This window comes from Uranotaenia lowii, chromosome 2 (assembly GCF_029784155.1).
Source record: "Uranotaenia lowii strain MFRU-FL chromosome 2, ASM2978415v1, whole genome shotgun sequence".
In the NCBI taxonomy this organism is placed as follows: Eukaryota; Metazoa; Arthropoda; class Insecta; order Diptera; family Culicidae; genus Uranotaenia; species Uranotaenia lowii.
In genome coordinates, this window is record NC_073692.1 from 305,998,808 (window position 1) to 306,023,881 (window position 25,074).

General features: G+C 38.0%; 1 protein-coding gene across 9 annotated transcripts in view; it reads left to right on the forward strand.

Moving 5' to 3' along the window:
• The window catches only part of LOC129748454 (histone-lysine N-methyltransferase 2C-like), a 65,442-nt gene that overhangs the window by 22,161 nt on the left and 18,207 nt on the right, over positions 1–25,074 (forward strand). For 6 of the 9 annotated variants that reach the window (XM_055743092.1, XM_055743086.1, XM_055743090.1 and 3 more), the window contains 6 exons: positions 3,941–6,832; positions 6,892–7,466; positions 8,126–8,475; positions 8,556–8,758; positions 13,686–15,773; positions 20,874–21,012. In XM_055743092.1, coding sequence (XP_055599067.1) covers positions 3,941–6,832; positions 6,892–7,466; positions 8,126–8,475; positions 8,556–8,758; positions 13,686–15,773; positions 20,874–21,012 — 6,247 coding nt within the window. The remainder of the gene's footprint in view (positions 1–3,940; positions 6,833–6,891; positions 7,467–8,125; positions 8,476–8,555; positions 8,759–13,685; positions 15,774–20,873; positions 21,013–25,074) is intronic. The other 3 variants (XM_055743094.1, XM_055743088.1, XM_055743095.1) reach the window with 3 other exon arrangements.

Genomic DNA, 25,074 nt, shown 5'->3' on the forward strand with positions numbered 1-25,074 from the left:
CGGGAATTTCTAAATGAAAATGTTGTGACCACCCTGGGCATAACGTAATATTGGATACATTTTTCCTGATTATTTGACTCCTACCACTTTGAAAAGCAAAATCCATCACATTGAGGGAGAGTAGCTAAAATTCGGAAGCTACACGTGATCAAAGAAATTTCGAAGTCCGTTAGTGAAGTCTTTATTTTCGTTTGAAGCAAAAATAAACTTGTATGATAATAAATATGCTCAGCACATATTTTTCTATCTTATTCGGTAAAAAGGCTTGTTCTGTTAAGCCTAGTCCACACTAGGCAACATAAACTGCGATATTTGTTATGAGACGAACTTTGTTGTCTTTTGTTGTTGTTGGAAACCTGAGACGGTCTCAGTGTCTCCCGAAGAAAATGGGAGACGCTGAGACCGTCTCGAGACGAACCGTCTCCTAGTGTGGACTAGGCTTTAGCATTCAAATACTGGCAAAAAAAAAACTCAAACCAAACCTTGTATAATATTATTTATTTCTGAATATTTTCAAAAAATACGAAATTTTAATAATAAAACCTGGGTGAACGATTTTAGATTTTTTATTAAAATGAATAAGCCGGCATTAAAGTTACCGAAAAAAAAATTAGTTCTTGATAAAAGCAATAGATATCTCAAATTCTGTGATTCGACCCAAAAGTTATTTGACGGTTATCTGTGATGCTTTTTTCAGAAATTTGATAGAAAATTTATAACAAACATCTATAAATTGAGTTGTTTCGCTTATATTTTGAAATCCTATCCCAATGATATCTAAATAAGATTAAATTTTATGAAAATCTGGATAAAAATTCAAAAATCAAGCATGTAGTTTTGAACATAGTTGCTTAGAAATTGAACATTTTTGTGTGATTTCGGGAATCTTGCTTAGCATCTCAATGCAATGATCCAATACAGAACATCAATTTTTAAAACGAGGCTCTTACAGTTTCATGGAAAAAATCTAGGCTTTCTTTAAGGTCAAGTTTTAATTATGGAAAAAAAAAATTACAGAAAGTCAATTAGCAATTCAACGTCAAACGCTAAGAAGACGGTGATTGACTATTAAAAAATTGAGAGAATGTAAAAATGACAATGATTTAGTGATGTACCTTTTCAATAGTCGTGTTGAATTACTGTTTTTAAACACGTGAAATCGGTTTATCTTTCCATTTTCAGATTTGTTTTCATTTTTGTGTAGTTATAAAAATGACATGAAGCTCTGCTTACTATAAAAAAAAAGTTATTTTGAGTGGCCCGCCGACAAGATTTCAAATTTAAAAAGGTTGCTCATCCCTGATTTATTGGACTGATTCTTCCGTTTATCTCTGATTATTTAAATCAAGGTAACTAAAAGAATTGCTTACACTTCACAGATTTCATTGAATTTGGCGCTTTAACTCTAAATGTTTTTGTTTAATTTTTTCATTCTTAGCTATAAATACAAAGACATTTGGAATTTCTCACAATTATTTTTTAAAAAGATTTTTGTTCTAAAGTTTAGACAGTGGGATTGATATACATAGCTTGCCTGCCTGTTCATCAACTCTCAATTGAGGCGCTTAGATTCAAAGGGATGTAAGAGACAGAAGTCCGATTTGAGAAAACGGACCTCAAATTTTTTCTCGTATTTCAACATTACCAAACCAAACTTAGAAGAAAATTTGTATGATCTCTTTCTAGAGATGGCATTGCCATCTGGCGATGACATTGTCTACCAATTAAAGCCAATTCTTCAAAATAATCCAGGATGCTTATGAGATTGTGATGCCACTAAAAGTGTAGGTAAATAAACAAATATTCATTTTCACTGTGCTTTTCGCTTCAATTCAAAACTCATTTTAGATAACTAAGTGCAAAACAATAATTGAAAATATTTGGCTGTAGTAAAAGAAATCTCGTGGAGAATATTTTTCACGTCAGCAAACCTTAAAAAAATCTACAATTCCGCCAGTCGGAAAAACCGGAAATTCTGAAATACCAATGAAAAGTTTATAACTCGGTTTCCTTAGTTCATCTCTAGATGCATTTTTATTTTACAGAGGCAGATAGTTTACGTGGCGCCCGCTGATCTAACATATCAAATATATCTAGAGCACTCATAAGGATTTATAGCAGCCAAACATTTCGTTTGGCGGAGTTTCAGTAGACGATTAACTTTGGGACATTTACTTTGTCATGATTTCCGATTATGGTCAATTCTCGATAATCCAGTTTACGCATTTTTTTCAAATAATTATCTGTCCCAAAGAAAATCTTTGTTAGTTCGTAAAGTTAAAGAGAATGTTAAATTAAAGTCATTTTAGGAAAAACCATTTTTTTTAAATTACATCATACTTTATTATAATTCATAGGAAAAATAGTCTGCATTCCATTCTCGGAAACTTTTGCGCATAATTGCGATTCCTAGTTTTTGCGAGGGGTTCCATGTGAGTCCACAGTATGGTCAAGTTATATCGCCGGATTTTACACTAGAACAGGAATGGTATGTTGATGGATATCCATGCATTGATTATGTCCAGTTCCAACATATACCAGTGCTTAGGTTTGAATAGTTACAGAATCCGACAGTTGGAAAAGATTGGTTCAAAGCTGAAACTGCAAAGCACGGGAGTATTAAATCTTAGTATCATTCCTTGATTTGGGTTTTTTCCCAATAAGCATCAAACTGTGTTGAAAGAAATGAAATGTAAGTCTACTTACGTGGATGAAAAATTTAACATTTTTTAAAGGTGAAGTGGCGCAATCTGGCGGTAACATTGCCTAGCTTTCTGGCTTAGCTTTGTTGTTTTGCGAAGAATGAAAAGAGAGTGTCCTGTCTATGCTTAAATCTTCGATTAGCAGTGCAAAGCAGATACTCTCCACTTTTTTAACGATTAATAACGGCGCCGGCCACGTCCTAGTAGTCAATGGGAGAAAAGGAAGGAATGTTAGTATGATACTCTTTAAATTCAACTAGCAACCTCTTGCTCCTGCATACTCTAAAAATAATTTTGAAATAGTCAGAACCCGATATAAGTTAGTATCATCAACTATGGAAACTGTCTGTACGTCTGCGAATCTATATTCGAGTATCCAAGGAAGGGGTTGTGTTGGTTAGAGAAAGGTAAAGATCAGATTCCATTTTGGTAAATGGTGCGATCATGTTTTCCTGCACCTTCTATGCTCCTAGACATTTCCTAAGGAAACTCCTATTTCTATGAGGCATTCGATAAACGTTAAATAAATATATATTTATTAAACGATTAAAGAAGAATTGATATCATCCACATTTCATCCTTGACAAACTAGCTTTTTTCCCTAACAGTGATCCCTGTTTAATCAAAGAATTTGCCAAAGGCTTTTATGGTTGAAGAGGGATAATATTTTTAATTGAAAGTATTTTTTAAATAATATGCAGACACAAATTTCTCGAACTATTGTTCATGATTATTACCATTTTGAAAATTCTTTAATTCTTTTTTCGTTGCCTCTCGATTTTCATTGCATAAAAAAGTACAAAGTTATGTGTAAATATCTGCTACTTTTAAATAGATGGCTACGTATCCGAATTCACCAATTCGAGTAACTACTAATCAATCAGAATATTAATTTATTTATAAATGCTGGATATTTTCTGTTGGTAGAATTTGGATTTATCCGAAAAACTGGAAATATTTTATATAGTTCAATAGCGTTTTTTTTTCAAGTAACAAATAAAAAACTCTACAAAATAGCCTCATTCTTCAAATGTTGTATAGAAGACCTTCCAAGGTCTAAGGCTCCACGGTTTGCAAACAATTCATATTTTTTTTCTTCTGGTTAAGCTGAAACGAAAACGCTTTGGAATTGACCTTATAATATTCCATCCACATGTCGAAATGAAATGTAACGCAATAGTCAGCGATTCTCTTAAAAATCGTTCATCAATACTTCAACCCCCGCATTGCTTCCGCAGATGTCCTGCCCGAAATCATTCCACTTCCCCTGCATAGCCGCTGCCGGGGGCTTCCAGGTGATCCAATCGTACAACTGCTTCTGCAAGGAGCACCTGGGTCAAGTGCCTTTAGTGTGTACGGACGACATCAACTGTCGGCAGTGCTGTGCCCTCGGGGACGTCGGGAATCTGACGATGTGCTCGATCTGCGGGGATCACTACCATGGGACCTGTGTCGGGTTGGCTCAGCTGCCGGGGGTACGTGCCGGATGGCAGTGCAGTTCCTGTAAAAAGTGTCAGATATGTCGTGTGCCTGATTCGTCCGAAGGTCGTACGGTGGCGTGTGAGCAGTGCGATAAAATCTACCACGCCAGCTGCTTGCGGCCGGTGATGACTTCCATTCCGAAGTATGGCTGGAAGTGTCGGTGTTGTAGGGTTTGTTCCGATTGTGGTTCGAGGACTCCAGGAGCTGGTGCTTCCTCCCGGTGGCATGCCCACTATACGGTTTGCGATTCGTGTTATCAACAGCGGAACAAGGGATTTTCTTGTCCCATTTGTCATCGAGCTTATCGGGCTGCTGCCCACAGGGAAATGGTCAAGTGTAGTGGCTGCAACAAATTCGTGCATAGCACATGTGATCCGGATGCAGATTTATCGGTGTATCATACGAAGAAAGAGAACAATCCGGACTATGAGTATTTATGCAGCCCCTGTAAAACGGTTATGCATAGTGGACGTATCGCTGCATTGCGGCGGAATAGTAGCATAGATGACGATAGTATGTCTGCATCGCAGGAAAGTCTTAACGATGATGCGATGGATGTAGACTTTGATCCAAGAGACAAGTTCGCTATAGGAGATATTGGTCTGGGGAAAGGTAAGCCTTACGTTGCTAGTAAAATAGCGAAAAAGCGTCTCGGTCTATCGATGGGCGGAAACAGTCGTCCCAAAGGAACTGGCAAAGGATTTCAGAAGCGTACTAGATTGGCAGATTTCACTAGGAAACGAGGGCCAAAGGCTAAGATGAGGGGAATATTTGGTGTGCCTGGACTGGGATTACAGCGCCCTACTGCTGATTCGAGTGCCACAAAATCTACTGAAGATGAACCGGGAGTTGACAATCGATTAGTACTGTGCTCGGCGAAGGATAAATTTGTACTCACGCAGGATATCTGTGTTATGTGCGGAGCTATTGGTACCGATCAGGAGGGCTGTCTGATAGCGTGTACCCAGTGTGGTCAATGTTATCATCCCTATTGTGCAAATGTCAAAGTAACAAAAGTCATTCTACAGAAGGGTTGGAGATGCTTGGATTGTACTATTTGTGAGGGCTGCGGTCAAAAGAACGACGAAGGAAGGTTGATTCTGTGTGACGATTGTGATATTTCATATCATACATATTGTATGGATCCACCTCTGGAGCAGGTACCTCAAGGAAACTGGAAGTGTAAATGGTGTGCCATTTGCTTAAAATGTGGTACGAATGAGCCGGGTTACAACTGCAGCTGGTTGAGTAACTACTCGGAATGTGGCCCGTGCGCAAGTCAAGTGCATTGTCCCTGTTGTTTCGAGGGCTACTCCGACGGTGAGCTGATAATACAATGTAACCAATGTGAAAGATGGCTTCATTGTGCCTGTGATCAGATCAGGAATGAAAATGATGCTGAAAGATGTGCCGAAGACGGTTACAACTGTGTTCTTTGTCGGCCGTACGATCAGCTTCCTCCTCATCTAGTACCGAAGAAAAAACCAGCACCACTTCCAGTAGCCCCGGTACCCAAAGCTGTCTTAAAATTGGAAGAAAAAATTGCGCCATTGGCTTTGGAAGGTAATCATTTTTTGGATGGTGTGTATTTAAGCGAACATGGTTTGCATCAGATCAAAGCTCTCCAAGCCGAATTTGGAAGGCGCGGTAAACGCAAGCCAAAACTTCAAATGCAACCTCCTCCGGTAGATAAAGATGATGGAATTTTGGCAGCGATCGAATCCGTCATTGCTGGTAGTAGTTTGGATAATTCGTTCGACGATGTCAAACTTGAGCCTCTGGACCCTAGGGAAGAAGCTGAAATTTACAAAGACGGAATGGTCTGGAATGAACCTGTTCCTCCAGAAGGGTTTGCTCTTTGTAGAAACGAGCAAGGAATCATCGTACTGAGGAAAAAGCGTCAAAGAAACCTGCAGAAGCTTGGAATAGGAGGATTCTTTGTACGAAATCGTGCTGTTCGAAGTAAAGACGGTAAGGATGACGAAGAAGGGGGCGAAGGTACTGGTTTAAACGAGGAAGGAGTGCCAGAAGTGAAGCCAAAGAAAAAACCCATTCGACGAAAGCAGAAGAACAAACTGATTGAAATTTACCCAACCATATTACAAGACGCATTTTTTGGGCGACCTTTGTTGAACTGCAACGCCCCTACCAAGTTTGAAACCGTAGAAAGTGACGACGATGTAAAGAGCGATGTGTCGGATGACAAAACAATCAAACTGAGTGCAGAAGAGCTTAAATATATGCAAGAAATGAAAATAAAACAAGAAGAAAAGGTAGTTCAGGAGCAGAAAGCACTACAGCAAACTTTGGAATCCCAGGCTCAAGTGACAAAAACCGAACAGTCCGGAAGTATTATGGACGACGCAACAGGTGCAATAAAACCCGAGGAGGATGATAATAGTGACACTGACTTAAAGGATGTGTTGGGGCTGCCTAATGACCTGATAGAGGAAGACTTTGTTAATCGAATTATGAACGACGATCTGGTCGACACCGCAGATGGAGAACTAGATGACGGTCTGGGAAAGTCTTCCAAAAACGAGCTGGCCGATATTCTTAGTCCCGATTTCAATCTAGACAATTTGGGAAACATGGACAGTAAGGAAGTGGAGGAAATCTTCAAGAACGTTATGACCGACGAATCACAGGTTAGTTGCTTTTATCTCTTTTCCAATGGGTTTACCTAATGAATTACGTATATTTTCAGGAATCCCAGGAATCGATGTTCGCAAATTCGATGACCCCGTATACTTCAAGTACCTCGACTCCATCACACAGCATCGATGTTTCTAAGAAACCTGTCCAACAGAGATACGCTAATCCGGCAACCATGGGTATGCAGGCTCTACCACATCAGATCCAACAGTCCCCGCAACCTTCTACACCTACCGGACAACCGATGATGGTTGATCCAACGATGCAACAAAACATGGGAATGCAATCGCCACAAACTCCGATGATGAACCCGATGAGCATTCCTTCTCCTCACATTCAACAATCACCTCAACATCAATCGATGGGACCAAACATGATGATCCAGCAACCATCGCCTTTGCAACAGCCGGGAACTCCCGGAACTCCGATACAATCCATTCCAACTCCGACAACGCCTCAACCGCACTTATCGATTATGTCTCCTCAGCATATGCAACAACAGCAGCAACCCCAGATGCAACTACAACAACCGATGCAGCAGATGATAATGAACCCTCAACAGCAACCGCAACAGGGCCAGCAACAGATTAACCGAGGGTATTACTCTAACAATTATTTCTCTCCAAGGTAGGAATGGAGTGTGTTACAAACAGTCTTCAGTGCAGCAAGAAATGTCGACTGTATCAATTTTCGTTTGTTCTATAATCACTTTTCTTTTTATCTAGATTAATACCGCAATAATGCATAGTGTCCAACTAATAGCACTTTTTCATGTCTATACGCTTTGAACCATTTCCTCGACAGTTATACCAAACAGCAGACCATAATAAAAGCACTTATTGGAGTTTGTTTATGTTCTCACTTTTTAAAACATTGGGTGTAGCATTTTTCGCACAACTTCTTGTTCGCCTGTGATTATCTTCTGTTGAAAACCAATAATAAAGATAGCAACAAGTAGCTGTGCGACATCAGTAAAAATTAAGACTTCAAATGCATAGGTTTGATTATAATTTCGCTGATTAGGAAAAAAGAGAGAACATAAACTTCCCTATTGAATCCAGCACCTCCACTTTAGGTCTGCCTTCTTCCATATCTAACCTTAGTATTTTGGACAACATGTAATCAATCAGCTATCACCTGAATCAAGAGATCATGCTACATTCACCTCCATTCCTGCCCTCTACACCCGGAATGAAATGCTAGTTTTTATTAGAAATATTTTCGGTTTGCAAGTTTTTCTTTCATTAGCTGTTGAACTTCACTAATAATTCTTGATATCAAAATAGGAATCAGTTCGGATTAGGTGATCCGATGCTTCAACAACAGCCACAACAGCAAATTATAACCCAACAAGTGATCCCTGGAGGACTTCCTCCGCAGCAACAACCTCAAATGCAGCCCGGTCAGCAAGCTCAGTGGGTACCATCCCCAGTGATGGGTCAGTCCATGCAGCCCAATGCTGGAATGCAAATGGTACAATCTGTTCCGCAAGGGGGTCCCATAACTCCTACCGGATCTACAGTTGGCACAGCTGACATGGGTGGCAATTTGGGTGTTGCCGGCGAAGATAACGCAGCTGGAGGAGCAGGAGCTTCAGCAGCTCAGAAAATGTCCGAGCGAATGCGCCTGGATGAACGTGAGTCCATAGCGTTTACCACTTATTTGATATTGCTTCTTTCAGCTTTCACTAAAATTTTAATCAATTTACATTTACAGCCCTCGGTGAACTGGCGACCATCTCCTCGGTGCTGTACTGTAACACTCAGCATCCGGAGTTGAAAACCGAATATCCCAACTGGCCCGATCGCTGCAAGCAGATTTTCAAACGCTGGCGGTTACTTTCAACCGAACAGAAGCAACCCTATCTGCAGCAGGCCCGGGACAACCGGTCAGCCGTTCGAATGAAGAAATCTCAACAGGTAGGCAGGCGTTTTTATTTCTTTCCATGTTTTTGCTACAATTATTATATTTTTTCTGGAGGCTGCATTCTTGTAAATATTCGTGTAAATGCATCTTTCGGACTTTTTTAATTGACAAAATTTGTTGGCCTCATTTATGAGAATGCAGCTTGAGAATTCATTTTGAAAACTGCGTTCGTGATCCCACTTGACTGGTCATACATTCTGTAAAGGTTAATGTCCAACCATTAGGTATCTGAAGCTAATCAAAGCCGCCTAAAGGCAATTTTTCCGAATAATAAACACGCTAGTCAGTTAACGAGTTGAAGAAAACCCAAAACTCATTTAATATTGTCAGATTAATACAAATACTGTATCATTCATGTGCCATTTTGTCGGTTTCATCGTGTTATGAGTTTTTAATTTTCCTTTTTCCAAATTTGTTACTCATCCATCGTATTAGTTTGAAACTATTCTTCCTTTTTTTCCAAAATCATATGTTGTGACTAACACGCGTCTCCGTCATTTATCACCATGTATTTCTTGTACGTTTTTTTCCACGTCTGTAAAAATAACCAACAAAAATCATCCCGAGTTATGTCTTTCGTACATGCTGAATTTTTTTTTTCATTTACTACCCATTTAGTTGAACAGGCATTGAAAAATATAAAGGTTTGGAAAACGATCGAAACAGTCTAGATTTTTCGTTTTTGTTATCTTTTTGGTTGTGTTTTTTTTTTCTTTACGATTTTATTTGCTCATAAAATTTCCACCGTTTTTTCTATAATCATTGTGTTCGGGGTTTTCAGGAATACAACATTGTGATTGTAACTATATTGAAAGTAATTGTGGGTTGATTGGTTTAAACTTGCATAAAATCATGGATATATGGAGCTGCATTTGACATACTGCTACATTTGTAATCTGTTAGGATCATTTGAAATGTGTACTCCCTTATTAATGGATGTTAGATCCAAACTCTGCGCATTTTTATATGAAAACGGAAATATTTCTAGATTTGGTTAATGAAATATTCATAAAACAAGCAGAATCACTTCAGTTATTGTGTTTTCAAATAAAAACAATGATTTACCATTTGTTTACTTATGTTTCTAATACGTATAGTGTAAGCTAAAATAACATTTTTAGTAAATATCAAGGGCATAACAACTCCAACATTTTCATTGTATGTATAAAAACACAGAAATTCAGAGAATAATTCACCGATATCGATAATAAGCTACATCGGATCAACTTTTTTCAGCTTATTCAGTTTTACAATTATCCAGCTTTTTATTCTTCTAAGAATGTCTGAGCAGCATTGTCTTTACACAATGTTTTATAAGAAAAAGCTCCCTTTTAATTTGCCTGTACTGCCGTTCCAAGCAAAATTGTCCCATGTGAAAACACGTGCAAACGAGAAAAATGCGTTTGAAGTTTCAGCTATATTTCCTATTTTTCGCTCAAACTTAAAATTCACCAATAGTTTTTTCGTAGTCAACAGTTCAAGTTAACAAGGTGGCCAGCGAACCGGGAAAACCGGGAAAAAAAACGGGAATTGAAAATGGGACCGGGAAAACCGGGAATTTCAAATCAAAACCGGGAAAATTCTATATGGACCATTTTTCCCCTATATAAACCAATTGAATTCTAAAATTAATTCATTTTATAATTTTGTTTCTCAAAGGCGAAATAAAATTGAGATCTTAATTTCATGGAGAAAATGTGGACAAAAGTCGATAATTTCTTGAAAAATCGAGATTTTCTAGCTCAGCACATACCTTTTAGTGCTCTCAAGTGTTCGAGTTTCAAAATATATTGAGATTTTCTTTTGTCAATTTACTAATTTTTGACATTTACAATTTTACAAATTTTCTATAAGCGTCAAAAGCGCGAATAATTTATCTTTCATATGTTCAAAAAAAATTTTTTTCACACATTAATTCAATGTTTTACCTTTTAGAGCCGGGAATTCTGCGGTGAAAAATGCGAGAAAACAGAAAAATTCAAATTAAATTGCCAGCATATTACATGGTTCATTCATAAAATGCCCAAAAGGTAGAACGAGATGCTTGTGTGATTCTATTTAACATTTTTCGATTTTACTGGTAATCGCATTCTATATTGATTAAAAATTTGAATTAAACAGAACGTTTAAATGTAAGCATTACATTAAGCTATTATCACAATAAAAAGGCTTATTTGAAAAGCAAATTCAAGCCTTAGAATAATTTTCGAAATTTGTGTTAGAACTTCAAATTTAAAATTTGAATTACGATATTCAAATTTTCTGGTTGGATTGCAAATTCAGACTCAGAGTTTAGATTAACATACCAAGTTCAAAGTCAAGCTCTTAGAACTCAGGCTCAGGCTCTCTCAGTATTCAAGACGAGAATCAAATCAAAATTTTCAAATAATAGGAGGAATTGAACTAAGTGGATTCTGTTCTCAAAATTACGTAAAAAAATAAGTTAAAAATAAATTAATCAGTTGAAATTCGAATCATGAATCCAAACTTAACTTGGGTTTTGATTCATAGATCCGTAATTCACCCAAAATTCATCGTTTCAAATTTCATAATTCAGAAATCAGAGCTCAATAATCAAATTCTGTGTGCGATAAAGTAATTTTAAATTGGAACATTATCGTTTGAATCGAAAAAGTGTTGACAAAATTATCAAAAAATCAAAGTTTGGCAATTGATTGGTATATGTACTTAACCCAAAGTTGGTAATTTTGGCACCTCAACCTCTGATTCTGAGGGCCTCAATAATTTTTTTCATCCTTTGTTTAAACAATTTTCTGCAGAAATCCAACAAACATCATCGTTATCAGAATATTCTTACGTTTGACATTGAAAAAAAATGGCATATTTTGGTTTTAAAAAACCCTGCTTATCACATTCATGTATTTCAAAACTGGGAACATCACGAAATCTCGATCGAAAAACCGGGAAAAAACCGGGAATTTGAAAATGGAAACTCGCTGGCCATCCTGAGTTAATCATTTTACAATGTTTTCTTCCAAAAAAAATCACATTTCCTACAACAAACGGAAAATTAGAGCCAAAAATGCTTCATGTGACACTTTTGCGTAGAATGAGAACGCCTATATCTGCTAGTTCTACGGAAAACTGTCACACGGCTACACTTTTACTATCTTTTAAAAAGCTCGTATAGTTTCTATTTAACCCAGAATATCAAGTTGAACCGTAATTTGATAAATACGTTCCTCTTCATTTATAAAAATGTATAGTAGAGTATCAATCTTGTAATTACTGCTTTCCGAAAAGTGTTGGTGAAAATTTTCCTAAGGAAATCATTAAGGCTATTCGCTGCTCCTCAACTATTTTAGTATTCTTTTTGGTGAATAACATTATATTCGACAGTTTAAACTCATCTTAAGAGACTTTTTAATAAAATTTTCTCTAGTAGAAATATAAACATAGAGACAACCACCTTGATGAAAATTTAAGTTTCGTTTCGTTATGAGTAACAAAGTATACCTGTTTGTGTGTTTATTCGGAAGTTAACACTCAAAGAGACCGTTTCCAGCAAAAATGTGAAAATGAGCCAAAAGTCACGTGGGACAGTTTTGCTTAGAACGGCAGTTTAATAATCATGAATCCTTGAACTTATCATTTATCATGGAGCAACCGGTGTTCAGTTGGGTATCAGTGCCTAGTCCGTCTGGTATTGCAGAGTTTCGTCTTACTCTTGCTCAGTTCAATCGTCTGACATCTCACAAGGGTTGTGTCATCTTATATCTTATACACTTCTCGTTAACTAAACGTAAAACATTTTATTTCGTCAATAACTAAACAACGCGACTAAACTAGATTTTGTAACATGGTGGAATCAATAGGAAACGGTTGAAAGATGAAAATCAATCTAGTCTTGTTGGTACCTCTTAGAACTGTGTTTATTCTGATTCCACCGCCATGATAAAAATTCCGCGGTGAAAATCGAGGGAATCGGACAGTTATAGAAGGTTTTGAACAACGAGCACAGTTGGATTTCCATCTTTCTACAATTCCCCATTGATTCCACCATGTTACAAACACTTGATGTGACGCATTTTTGAGTTATTGACAAAATAAGATTTATTCACTTTATTTTTTGGCGGGGAGTGTAAACCAGGATTCATATGCTATCACATAAAAAAGATTTACCTAAACAGTTTTTATAGCTAGAAAGCATATCTTGTAAAGAACGTTATGTAAGTTCTCTTCGAATGGGCCGTTGAATTGCTATCATGGTTGAGATCCAATTTATAGTATTGTCTGAAATTTGATTTCTAAGACCACTTTAAAGCAATATGGAATCCTTCAAAATTCCTCAAAATTAGTAACTTGGAAAACCTTGATGAAGAATAATAATTCTTAAGAATACAGAATTGATAAAAAAATTAAAAAGTTAAGTGCTAGATTTTCATATCGTTAAGTCTGCACAAACAGCAGCAATGAGTATCATTTTTGCAATTTTGACTCTTCACTACCAACAGGGTTAACAGCATTACCCCAAAAGCCGTGGAAGCTCATTCTTATACAGACATTGCGTACTCTTGAAAGCCCTCAATAACCAGAATCGAGTTTCTCTAAGTCTACAGAATTCCAGAAAGAACAATTTCTTTTTCTGTGCGACCGAGACGCAAAAACTTCAACGTAGTGAAAACAAAATAATGATCTTTAGTGCCATTTGAGGTTCATACATCCGTTTTAAATGTTGGTTGAAATTCGTGTAAAATGTTCTAACTTGTCAATCACCCATCCAGTTACTTTCAACATAGTCAATCATTATTGTTAAAATATCTCCATACACGTGTTTGAATGACCATGTAGATTTTAGCTCCATAATATGATACCCGACACCATTCAACGATTGTTTTAAATTGAATTGCGGTTATGGTTCATTTATTGCCACACTTCCCGTCCCTCCAAACGATTCAGGTACCGCAAATGTCACCTAAAGACGGCAATAGTAATAGTTCAGGTCAAGTGAATGTTGTCCCATCACCTTCCTCATCATCATCCGCATCACAACTATCATCTACCGGTGCTGTTTTGGCGTCGCAGGGCGGCCTTGCGGGCACAGATCCATCGATGTTGATCGGCTCCGGCGGCAGTGTTGGCATTGATCCGATCGCCTCACCGCTGATGATGACGAACCAGCCGAATCAGATCCAACTCCAGCAGCAACAACAACAGCCGCAACAAGTCCTGAAGGCCCACCAGCAACAGCTTCATCAACAACAGCAGCTAACCGAGGTGCCAGGAAATTCTATGGACGATGGAACAACCGATAGTCTAGACGAACTAACCGCAGCATCTAGTTCTAACGCTATTAGTACCCTTCTCGATAGTAACACCTCACCTTCCTCCCCTAACGATACTAACACCAATGCATCCTTAGACTCTGTCAATGGTGATGGTAGCAAACTCAGTTCTACTTGCACAACTACCACTAGCAGCACAAGCACACCTGCTGCCACTATTAATACAATAACGCCCAACACGATGAATGATAATGCAACGTCAAACGTACTGTCTGCTAGTGCCACGGAGGGCCAACCTTCAGGTTCAGTTAGTAACAAAGCTAACCTGATTGTAGCCGCCAATATAGCCAATACGTTCTTGAACCTTTCCAATATGACTCCCTCTAATAGTGGTGGACAGTGTGAATCGAGCACCGTAGGTTCAAACCTGCCAACACAACCACAGCCAGAATTACCGAATAGTTCTAATTCAGTCCCTGTGAGTCAACCGGTAGCTACACACGTCATGAAAACATTCACTATTGGTACAAATAGGGGCAGCATATTTGTACCAAATGTTATCGCTACCAACATTGCCCCTCATTTTACCGTACACCATCATCATCAATACGGTCTCCGAAACGGCCCAGCACCCAACGTTACCGTCAATCCGAACGGGAATTTCAATACCAACTCTAGTGCTGTTATACGACCTGGTTTCACACACCTTAGACCTTTCATACCTCAAAACTCCAATTTGAATTTCAATATAATTGGTAATAACTCGTCCATTCAGTCGCCAATTTTGGCGGCCTCTCTGCAGACGATCAATAAAATTGCTGCTCAGCAGCATACCCATCCACCCAGGCTTCAACAACATCAACAACCAGGTAGAACGAATCTTAACAAGATCATCAATGTTGGTCCCGATGGCTCCCAGAAAATTCTACTAACCACTGGGTCATTGCATTCGCACGTCATGTTGCCTGTCGAGCGACAGCAAGCTCAAACCATGCCAGGATGCAGCTACGGGTCTCAAAGACCCCAGGGTCCATCAGCTTCGCGACTCATAACGCCACATCTGCAAGCAGCAAACATGGTCAGCAATGATCAACAGATACGGGTGCTAACTCCGTTGGAAATAATGCGCACTCTGCCTTCCCTGGATACTGCCTCGTACGACGGTTCTTCGCTGAATGATTCCATCGGACACGCACCACCACATACTCAAACACAAAATCACACTGCAACCATGAACACATCAAACACTAACAACACAACCAGCGTTACTCATCATCCGATCAGCATCAAAGATCCGACTACTCCAGTTCGTACCGGCAGTGCTAGTAGTAACGGAAGTCTGAGCGGCCAACCTCTGCTCGCTTCTCCAGTCAGCAGTAACAGCAGTAGCGACGGCAAACGTCACATCATTGATCATCATGACCATCTATCGGAAAGGGTCACCGGTAGCAGCAATACAGCGCCTTCAATGCTTACTAACAATAATAATAATAATAACAACAACAATAGCAACAGCAACAATCAGATCAGTAGCAGTGAGTTCGGGTGCGCTCGAAACTCGATCCCCGCCACTACCATTGCCATCTCCGACACCACCTGTTTGCTAGGTGCTAGTACTAGCGCAAGCTCCACCATTAGTTGTTATTCTACTACTAGTGCTACCACCACCACTACTACTACTACTAGCGTTATTACCACTACCACTACTGTTACTACTACTACTGTTGTTACTACTACCACTTCTACTACCGCACCAGAAACGGTGAGAACCATGAAAGCTAGCAATCGTTCCAGAACGATTCAAATTGTTATGGCTTTTTTATTTCTCACGCCTTGCCGTATTTTGAGTTGATTATTGATTATGACTGTATTTTTACTAGTTTCCTTTTAGTAATGGAATATTGTTTTTTTTTCCTCTGTGTGTTTATAACACCAGTTCAGGCATGGAAAATTGTGCTCTCGTCCCTATGAGAGCAGCGAACCTTCGAAATAATTTTGGGGAATGTGTTTCTTATGTCATCACTTCTTATTGAAAATATGCCGAAACAGTCGTAATGAGACTGAAGTAGTGTTGATGAAATTGTGCTACTAAATGTGAGCGTAATCGCCTCATAACTAGTACAACATGCCAGCTTACATCGTATATTGATCATATAAGTAGGTTGTACGAGTAGCATCTCAAGCCATGGTCAATACCATGCCAACTATACGATCAATAATCAAGTAGAATGTTGTTCAGATGTTATCTCAAAGAAAAATAGGTTAATGTTCAGGACCTCCGCTTATCATGATGCAATCAACTAAATCAGTTCTAAGTTAATGATACATGTGGAAATGGACTGACCCATAACAAAAAAAATCCTTATATTCCACGCGGCACCCCCTGGGTTGATACTTTTAGGTGAAAAAATGACTTTCTGAAGGTTTCAGGTCATTTGGCAGAAGCACGAGCTAGCACAAAGGACTTGAAATTTGTATGGAGATTTTCTGCAAAATGCATGAAAAATCGACATACTTTCACTCTTTGTGTTCTAAAATATGTTTCAAGAATGCTAGAAAGTTCAGGATTTCAAGAATTGTAGTTCAAACAATGACAAACAAGTTTGTAGAAGATTGTGACGCGATACGAGTCGACTGTGATGAGTTATTGGCAATTGAATGTGTGATTTTTTCGCATTTCTTTGATATATCGCGTATGGTGTATGGACTAATAATCGCACTAACTTGATCGCATCGTTACATAATGAGAATAACAAATAGAAAGTTTGTGTCCTCGGCAAAGTTGCGAAAAAAGCCCTGACTAACATTATTGTGGGGCATTTAGACCTTCTTGCATTCATTATTATTGAGTGGTTACTGTTATGCTGATTGTGTGGCAATGCGATCAAGTTAGTACCAATAATCCACCTTACATCGTTCACGATATAAGGATGAAATGCGAAAAAAAATCACGCATTCAATTGCAAATAATTCATCACAGTCAACTAGTATCGCGTCATAACCTTCTACGAACGTGTTTGTACTACAATTTCTGAAATTCTGAGCTTTCTAGCATACTGGAAACATATTTTAGAACACAAAGAGTGAAAGTATGACGATTTGTCATACATTTTGCCGGAAATCTCCATACAAATTTCAAGTCCTTTGCGCCAGCTCGTGCTTCTGCTAAATGACCTGAACAGGAAAGACAGAAAAGACAAAAAATAGACAGAAAAGACAGAAAAGACAGAAAAGACAGAAAAGACAGAAAAGACAGAAAAGACAGAAAATACAGAAAAGACAGAAAAGACAGAAGGACAGAAAAGACAGAAAAAACAGAAAATACAGAAAAGACAAAAAATAGACAGAAAAGACCGTAAAGACAGAAAAGACAGACAAGACAGAAAAGACAGAAAAGACAGAAAAGACAAAAAATAGACAGAAAAGACAAAAAATAGACAGAAAAGACAGAAAAGACAAAAAAGATAGAAAAAACAGAAAAGACAGAAATACAGAAAGACAGAAAAGACAAAAAAAAGAAAAGACAGAAAAGACAGAATGACAGAAAAGACAGAAAAGAAAGAAAAGACCGTAAAGACAGAAAAGACCGACAAAACAGAAAAGACAGAAAAGACGAAAAAGACAGAATAGACAGAAAAGACAAAAAATAGACAGAAAAGACAAAAAGACAAAAAATAGACAGAAAAGACCGTAAAGACAGAAAAGACAGACAAGACAAAAAAGACAGAAAAAAACAGAAAAAACAGAAAAGACAAAAAAGAGACCGAAAAGACAGAAAAGACAGAAAATACAGACAAGACAGAAAAGACAGAAAAGACAGAAGTTTTATTTCTTTATTTCTTTCCAAAAAAAAAATCAAATTATCTTGTCCTGAATCCTGATAACAAATATGAGCAAAAAATTAAAAATGAAGTTGAAATTCTTTCATTTCAATCACTTTATTGAATGACAACCAACCACAACCTTTAGAAAGTCATTTTTCACCTAAATGCACCAATCTAGGGGGTGCCGCATTGAAATAAATGTTGTAAATATCATCCCATACAAATTTGGGCCAGTCTAATGTGGGAATCAACAAAATTCATCATGATGAACTGCGGTCTCAGTTTGAGAAGACAATTATCCTGTTTTATATTATATTCCAATAAACATTCTAAACGTATTTTTTTCGTTAAGTTAGTATGACTAAAAGTGTACATACGTGGTAATTTCATGAAAAAGTGTATATCTCATTAGACTGAGTCGATTTGGGGTTTAATCCTGGGGTCTAAAAAGCTTCGTTTTGGTTCAAACCTCATCCATGATTTTTTGCAGAATTTTGTAAGCAACGTTCACATGAGTAAATTCGAACCTTTTAGGTTAGTATGGGAAATGTATCTTCCACGGAACCCAGCCTACTAATGGTTGTTGTGCAAATTTATAAATTCTCTAAAGGAAATTTTCTGTTGAACAACTTGGTTGAAGACCTTTGTAACTTCGTATCTTATTAGGCAAAAAAGTGATCAGCTGCTTAACAGGGGTATATCTTTTTGCTTTGAAAAACAATAAATTCAATTGACATCACTGCTGGTGCCTTGCAAAATATTGCATGAAAAGTAGTCATGCAATACCTCGCATAGGCACCCAGAAGTGATGTCAATTGAATTTATTGTTTTTCAATGCCAAAAGACATACCCACATGCAACATATAATAACTTATTTGTATAATAAGATACGAATTTACGGCCTTCGACAAAGTTGTTCAGTGGAAAATTGCCTTTAGAGAATGTATACATTGGCACAAAAGACATTAGCAGACTCGGTTCAACAGAAGAAACAAAAATGATAAAGATTTTTCAGTACAAAATATTAAATTTTCCCATACAATCCTGAAAGTTCCGATTTACTCATGAAAACTTTCCCTAAAAATTCTGCAAAAAATCATGGATGAGCTTTGTACTAAAATGAAGCTTTTTAAACCCCAGGGTTTGAGAAATTCAAAAATGACCCCAGATCGACTCAGTCTAATATCACCTACATTGATTTGTTCACGAAAAGAACAAGAAATTTAATGCGGGAAATTGAAGCTAGGTTTTCCACAAGCCGCAATATGAAATTACTTACAAAAAACTGCTAGAGAGCTTATAAACGCTGTTTGCCCAAAGATGGACTCAGTGATGGTAAGAAGGTCATATGAACTCCCCTTTTTTGTTTCATAACTAAGATATTTGTTAACAACAATCAGCCAAAATAGTTATAAATTTCGAAAAAAAAACTGATTTTCTGTAAACATATCAATTTTGTTTGAGGATTTTTTTTTCAACGAAACCACCAAAGATGTTGAATGATTGTTGTAAACAGGTGTCGTACTGATAAAAAAAAAACAGGCCAACATAAGACTATCATATATCTGCAACCATTAATGAACATACAGCAAATTTAAGCGTGTGGCCATGATACTTTAAAAAGTTTTCAAACGAATAAAGAACTGCATTCCCCAAAGCGTTCTACTGTTTGCATGCATACAGACCCACACATTTCGATATCGGTTTTCCATGTCTGCTCGGAGAATATATTTGGTGGGATTCTAGTGTATCCATTGCTGTTTGCAGTACTATTTTTCCTTCCAAATTATCCAATAAATTTAACTTAGCATTTACTTTTGATGCTATTTGTTAAGCTTCGGATGTGCATAAAATTAATTATTTTTTCTTTTCTAAACCTTAAAAAATGAATTAAATTGTTTATGCTGCATGACAAAAGCCTTTCATAGAAAATTGTTCTTCAGTGTTTACGGAAACTTTATTTTTGTTTTTTTTTTGCTTCGATTCGAAGAGAAATTGAACGTTCCACATTCATTACGTTATTGGTTCCTTTCTTTTTTCTTCTTCTGAAATTGCATGTATCATTCCATCGAACAGCGCACGTTTTTGTAGTAGTTTTCTCCATCTTTTTCATAAATTTGTGTACATTTTGTTTTGTTCGGTTGTAGTTTTCCATACATTTCTCGCATGGTAACATCCTATTATTTGTTGTTATTTACATCTGACAGTTTTCTGTTGTACATGTTTTTCCACACTTAGTTTAAAAGTACCATGTTTCTCTCTATTATACAAGTTGAATTGAATCAATTATCCCAAACTTAGTTTTCTCCTACAACATTGAACCTTTAATTGGTCGCAATGTGTTACAATCCAAACCGCTATATTTTTAAAGAAATTTTCATTTTCCCCCGTGTATCTTGATCCATGGATCCCATAGAATAGTGCCACATTTCTTGTAAACATGAGTCAGTAATGATTTTTTGTTTCTATATAAATGAACCAACCTAAGAACATGTGAAATAGTTTTACAGTAGAGATAATGCATTATAAAATTGCACTTTAGAGCGTCACTTATTAACATTAAACTTCCTTCCCGATTATCGCATATTATTTTCGTTCACTGAAATCGCAATATCAGCTATCGGTAAATCGAAACGGTTCTTACATCGACTCGAGTAGAAAACTTTCGAAAAATTTAACCCAACTTGCGGCACGGCTCCAACTAACTGTTAACTCAAGACATTTTAATGAAAATTTCTTTAAACTTCTAATCAATTGTTACATTGCAATATTTTATCTAGGCGAATGATGAAGTTGTGCTTCCATTAACGGTAGACTATATACTTGTTTTTAACTATAACGAAAATATGCCATGGTACAACACTGTGTATTTACATTTTGCGTATTTTTATTATCATTTCTCTACTATAACATGGTTTTCGGTACTAAAATATTCCCACAATGTCGATCCTACTAACGGTTTTCTCGTTTGGTTTCGTTTATTCCCGCTTTCGATTGGCGCGATTGGTTTTTCTCGCTTGCGCGTCCACAAATTACAGGATCAGGATAAAATCAGTGCCCAGCAGAAGAGCATGCGCGAAGCTGAACAGGAACGCCAGTGGAAGCAACTGCAGCAGCAGCGCGCCCGAGAACAGCAAACCCAGCAGCATCTGGTGATGCAAGATCAGAGGATTCAAGGTACTTTGTTTGTGGGTGGTATATTTAAAAATTATTTAAGGGGATCTGCGATGTTTTCCGTTGAAGTCATCGCTATATGCAATATCATTATTATACTGTCGATTTTTGAATTTGAAGATTTCCAGAAAAATTATCTTATGTAGGGGCAGGATAAGGGAGATAAGGGCAATAAGAGATAACGAGCTAAAACTTGAAAAAGTAGATAAAAACGTTTACAAATGCATTTCAAACAATTTGGCCAAAAGCTGAAAATTAGTCACTGTGGGGGCATAATCAGAACCCCCTCTGGGGCAGTATGAGCATCATTAATCGGGACACGAAGAGCAGGTTCTGTCGTAGAATCTAGCAGCGAATTCAACTCGATGATGTCAGCTCAATTATAGAGCTACAGCTTGAATAGTTTCATCTGACGATTTGGTCTATTGGTTAGATGCCGGAGCGACAATCAGGGGTCTCGAGTTCGATTCCTAATCGAGGTGATTTTTTTTAAATTACCATTCATGATCGATGCATTTTTGCACTAAACGGTGAGTAGTAGATCCATAAAAAAAAAACAAAATAATGTACAGTGTCGGACAATAGAATAGGACCACAGCTCAACACAAAACAGAAAGTGACAAAACTTTGATTAAAAAATTTCCATTTAAGTGCATCAAATCTTTTACAAAATTGTAAATTCTATCTTCGAAGAAATTAAAATCATCCGTAGTTAATACAATTGTCCTTTATTTAAAAATGCGTTTTAAGCATACTTACTGACTAAAATAACGCGACATAAAATAGGACCGCTTTAGAATTCATGGTAAAAAAAAGGAAATTCATACCGTGATCGATTTGCAGGGTTAGTACATGGTGGTATAACCCTTATTACGCATCACTTCTCGCACCCGGTTCGGCATCGACTCCACCAGCTTTTGGCACGTTCTCACCGGGATAGCGTACCACATCGCCTGGATTCTCTCCCACAGCTGCTGCTTTTTTTTTTCGGTTTCACCTTACGTTTAACTATTTCCCATAGGTTCTCTATGGGATTGAGATCAGGGGAGTGTGCTGGCCACTTTATAACGTCTACCTTATTATCCTGGAACCACTTTTTAACCGTTTTAAGGGCATCTCCCACTCGGCGTGTGGCAGCATTACTTCCCGAAGTATCTGGGCGTAGAGATGCTTGTCCATAATCCGGTCGATCCAGTACAAGGGACCTACCTCGTACCAAGAAAAGCACCCCCACACCATGATGCTACCTCCTCCATGTTTGAATGTTTTATTTGTATACTGGGGCATATACGCAAAGCCGAGTGGGCGATGGACCCAACTCTTTCCGTCCGAGCCGATGAGGTTCACTTTGGTCTCATCCGACCACAGCACATTTCTCCACAGTTTCTCCTTTTCCGGACCGATCCAATCGAAGTGGTCCTTCGCAAACTTCAACCGCGCCTTCAAGTGCTTCGGCGTCAGCACCGGCACCTTCCGGGGACTTTTTCCTCATAGTCCCTTCTCCGCCAACCCTCGCTGAACCGTCCGGGAACTCACAGATAAGTTCAGCTCGTCTCTGATCTGCTTGGACGCTTTGAAAGGGTCCTTTTGCGAGCCCCCCTTGATTGCCGAATCGTCCTTCGGCGCCGTTTTTCGGGGGCGGCCGGTCAGTTCCCGTTTGTCGGTGCTGTGAAGCGCGTTGAAAACGAAAGTTTTCGACCTTCCTAAGTAGTCGGCAATCTCGCGTTGGCTTTTGCCAGCCTTGTACAGATTCCGGATGATCGCTCGCTGAACCTCCGTGCAGTACTGTGCCCGACCCATCGCTTTTTCGCTGAAAACAGAGTAGGAGGAAGGAAATCTTTATTTTTTGTTTGTTTTCATGATTTACATGATTAATTTTATGGGAAATACTTACCAGGACACGAAAATGGACAAACAACACCGAAAACAAGACCTTTTCTTCAAATCTCGAGCGCTGAGAATGCCGGAACAGCCGAACCGATGAGCTGGTCTTATTTTATGACGCGACTTTTTCCACCCTCTGACAGCTTTCTGGTCGAGTAGAACAAACGGGTTGCTTTGATTGCAACAAAGGGGCCGTCCATAAATGATGTCACGCAAAATTTGGAAAAAATAGACCCCCTCTCCCCCCCTTGTCACATATTGTCACAACTTCCGTTACCCCCCTTTTTGTATTACGTCACGTTTTCATAAACCCCCCTCCCTCCCGGGATAGATTTTTGAACTCCTTAGAAATTTGATTAAAAATGTATCTTTATTTTAAATTCATCAGTTTTATTCAAAGAATTGGAAAAAAGGTTACCAACTTTTAACAAGCCTTCAACCATTGCTTGAAACACATTTCAATCATTAGTTCAAAGATTATGTTGATGACTTTCCATATAAATGACCGGGAAAGTCGAGACAGTAGCTGCAGCATCAGCGACGATGTCTGAGAAACTATTCAAATCTAGTTCCTCAATCAATTCGCAATCGAAATCTTCTGAACAGGTTAAAATAGCCAAGCATTCCAGTTCACGCTTTGCCACAATTTAAGTGGGCGCTATTACCTGAGTGTTGCAGTGAAAGTGTTGTTGTGAACTTTCTTATGCTCATAAAGTGTACGTAGGATGATTTTATTGAATTTAAGATAAAATTATTTGTTATTGTTTTGCTTTTTTTGTAACAATATGTGATGTCACGTTCAAGCTGACCCCCCTCCCCCCATGTCACAAATTGTCACAAAAATCGAAACCCCCTCTCCCCCCCCTAACGCGTGACATCATTTATGGACGGCCCCAAACGTGCAGTATACAAAGTTGGCATACTACAATAAGTGCTTGCCGCTAGGTGTCGCATATTATTATATTTGAATTGGCAGTTTAAAGTTGATTTGAATTTTTTGCATTAGAGTGGTCTTATTCTATTGTCCGACACTGTATGTCTGTTTGTGGAATACAAATAATTCTCATATATTATGTTTCTGATGCTTTGTTAGGCGGATGATGCTACTAGCCGTATAATGCAACAGTCAAAATAATCGATCATGAATGGCAATGTTCCGAAAATCACTCGGAAGAAACGTCCATGAAAAAATTCAAAGCCGAATGCTGCTGCCTGTAGTTCCCTAAAGAGTCGGCAGAGCGACAATGCGAGATTAATGTAAATGTATGTATGTATCATGGGTGGACAGATTAACCGCAGTTTCGCCAACGTATGCGCTGAATTGCATTCTCTAGATCATGAGTTCGGCTAATCTTCCATGCAAACCACCACATACCCGACACCATGGCTTCGTGTGAACTGTCATGTAATGAATGTGATTTGTGTTTGTGTGAGTCTTATTTGGAGAATGAGACAATCAGTTTCGCAACCGTACAAGATTCTTCACATTTTCAGTGTTTTGAATCTACGACAGGTATTTCGCAGTCGTGTATATAGGTACCTGGTCAGCTGGCAAGCAAACTGATTGAACATTCTTATTATATAGTCAGTTATAAGAGAAAACTAGTGAACCTTCATATAAAAGAAGCGATCCCTCTTAAAATGAAATATGTGGCAACATCGCCGAAAACTTGGACAAAAAAATTTCCAGCACTGTTTTCTGGCTCAATGTTCAAGCTCTAAAGTGAACACTCCTTCAATCCAACAAAATAACATTGAACTCGATGACCGAAGGATCGCGATAAACGGTATGAATGACTTAGATTTCGTTAATAATCAGTTAGCATTTGGCGAATGACCAAGTTGGTTAAAACCCTCTATAAATAAATAAATAATCAGTTAGCATTCTAACTAGAAACATGATTCACCAAAGCATTAAAAGAAATTGCACCTAATCATAAATTCATATGACCAGCTAAAAAATTATCTGTTTGAACTATAATAACAAACGCAATACCTTCCTTGGTTGAGTTTTCAATAAGAAAGGTAAAAGCTCTGCGACAAAATGCTCGGATCGATTGGAATCGATTTTGACAGTTCTTTTGCTCGATTGGAATTTTGTGTTTCAGATGTCACTTCTCTTATATACAGGTTCACTAGAGAAAACACATCTTACCTGTCGGCAACTTATAGGATTCGAAC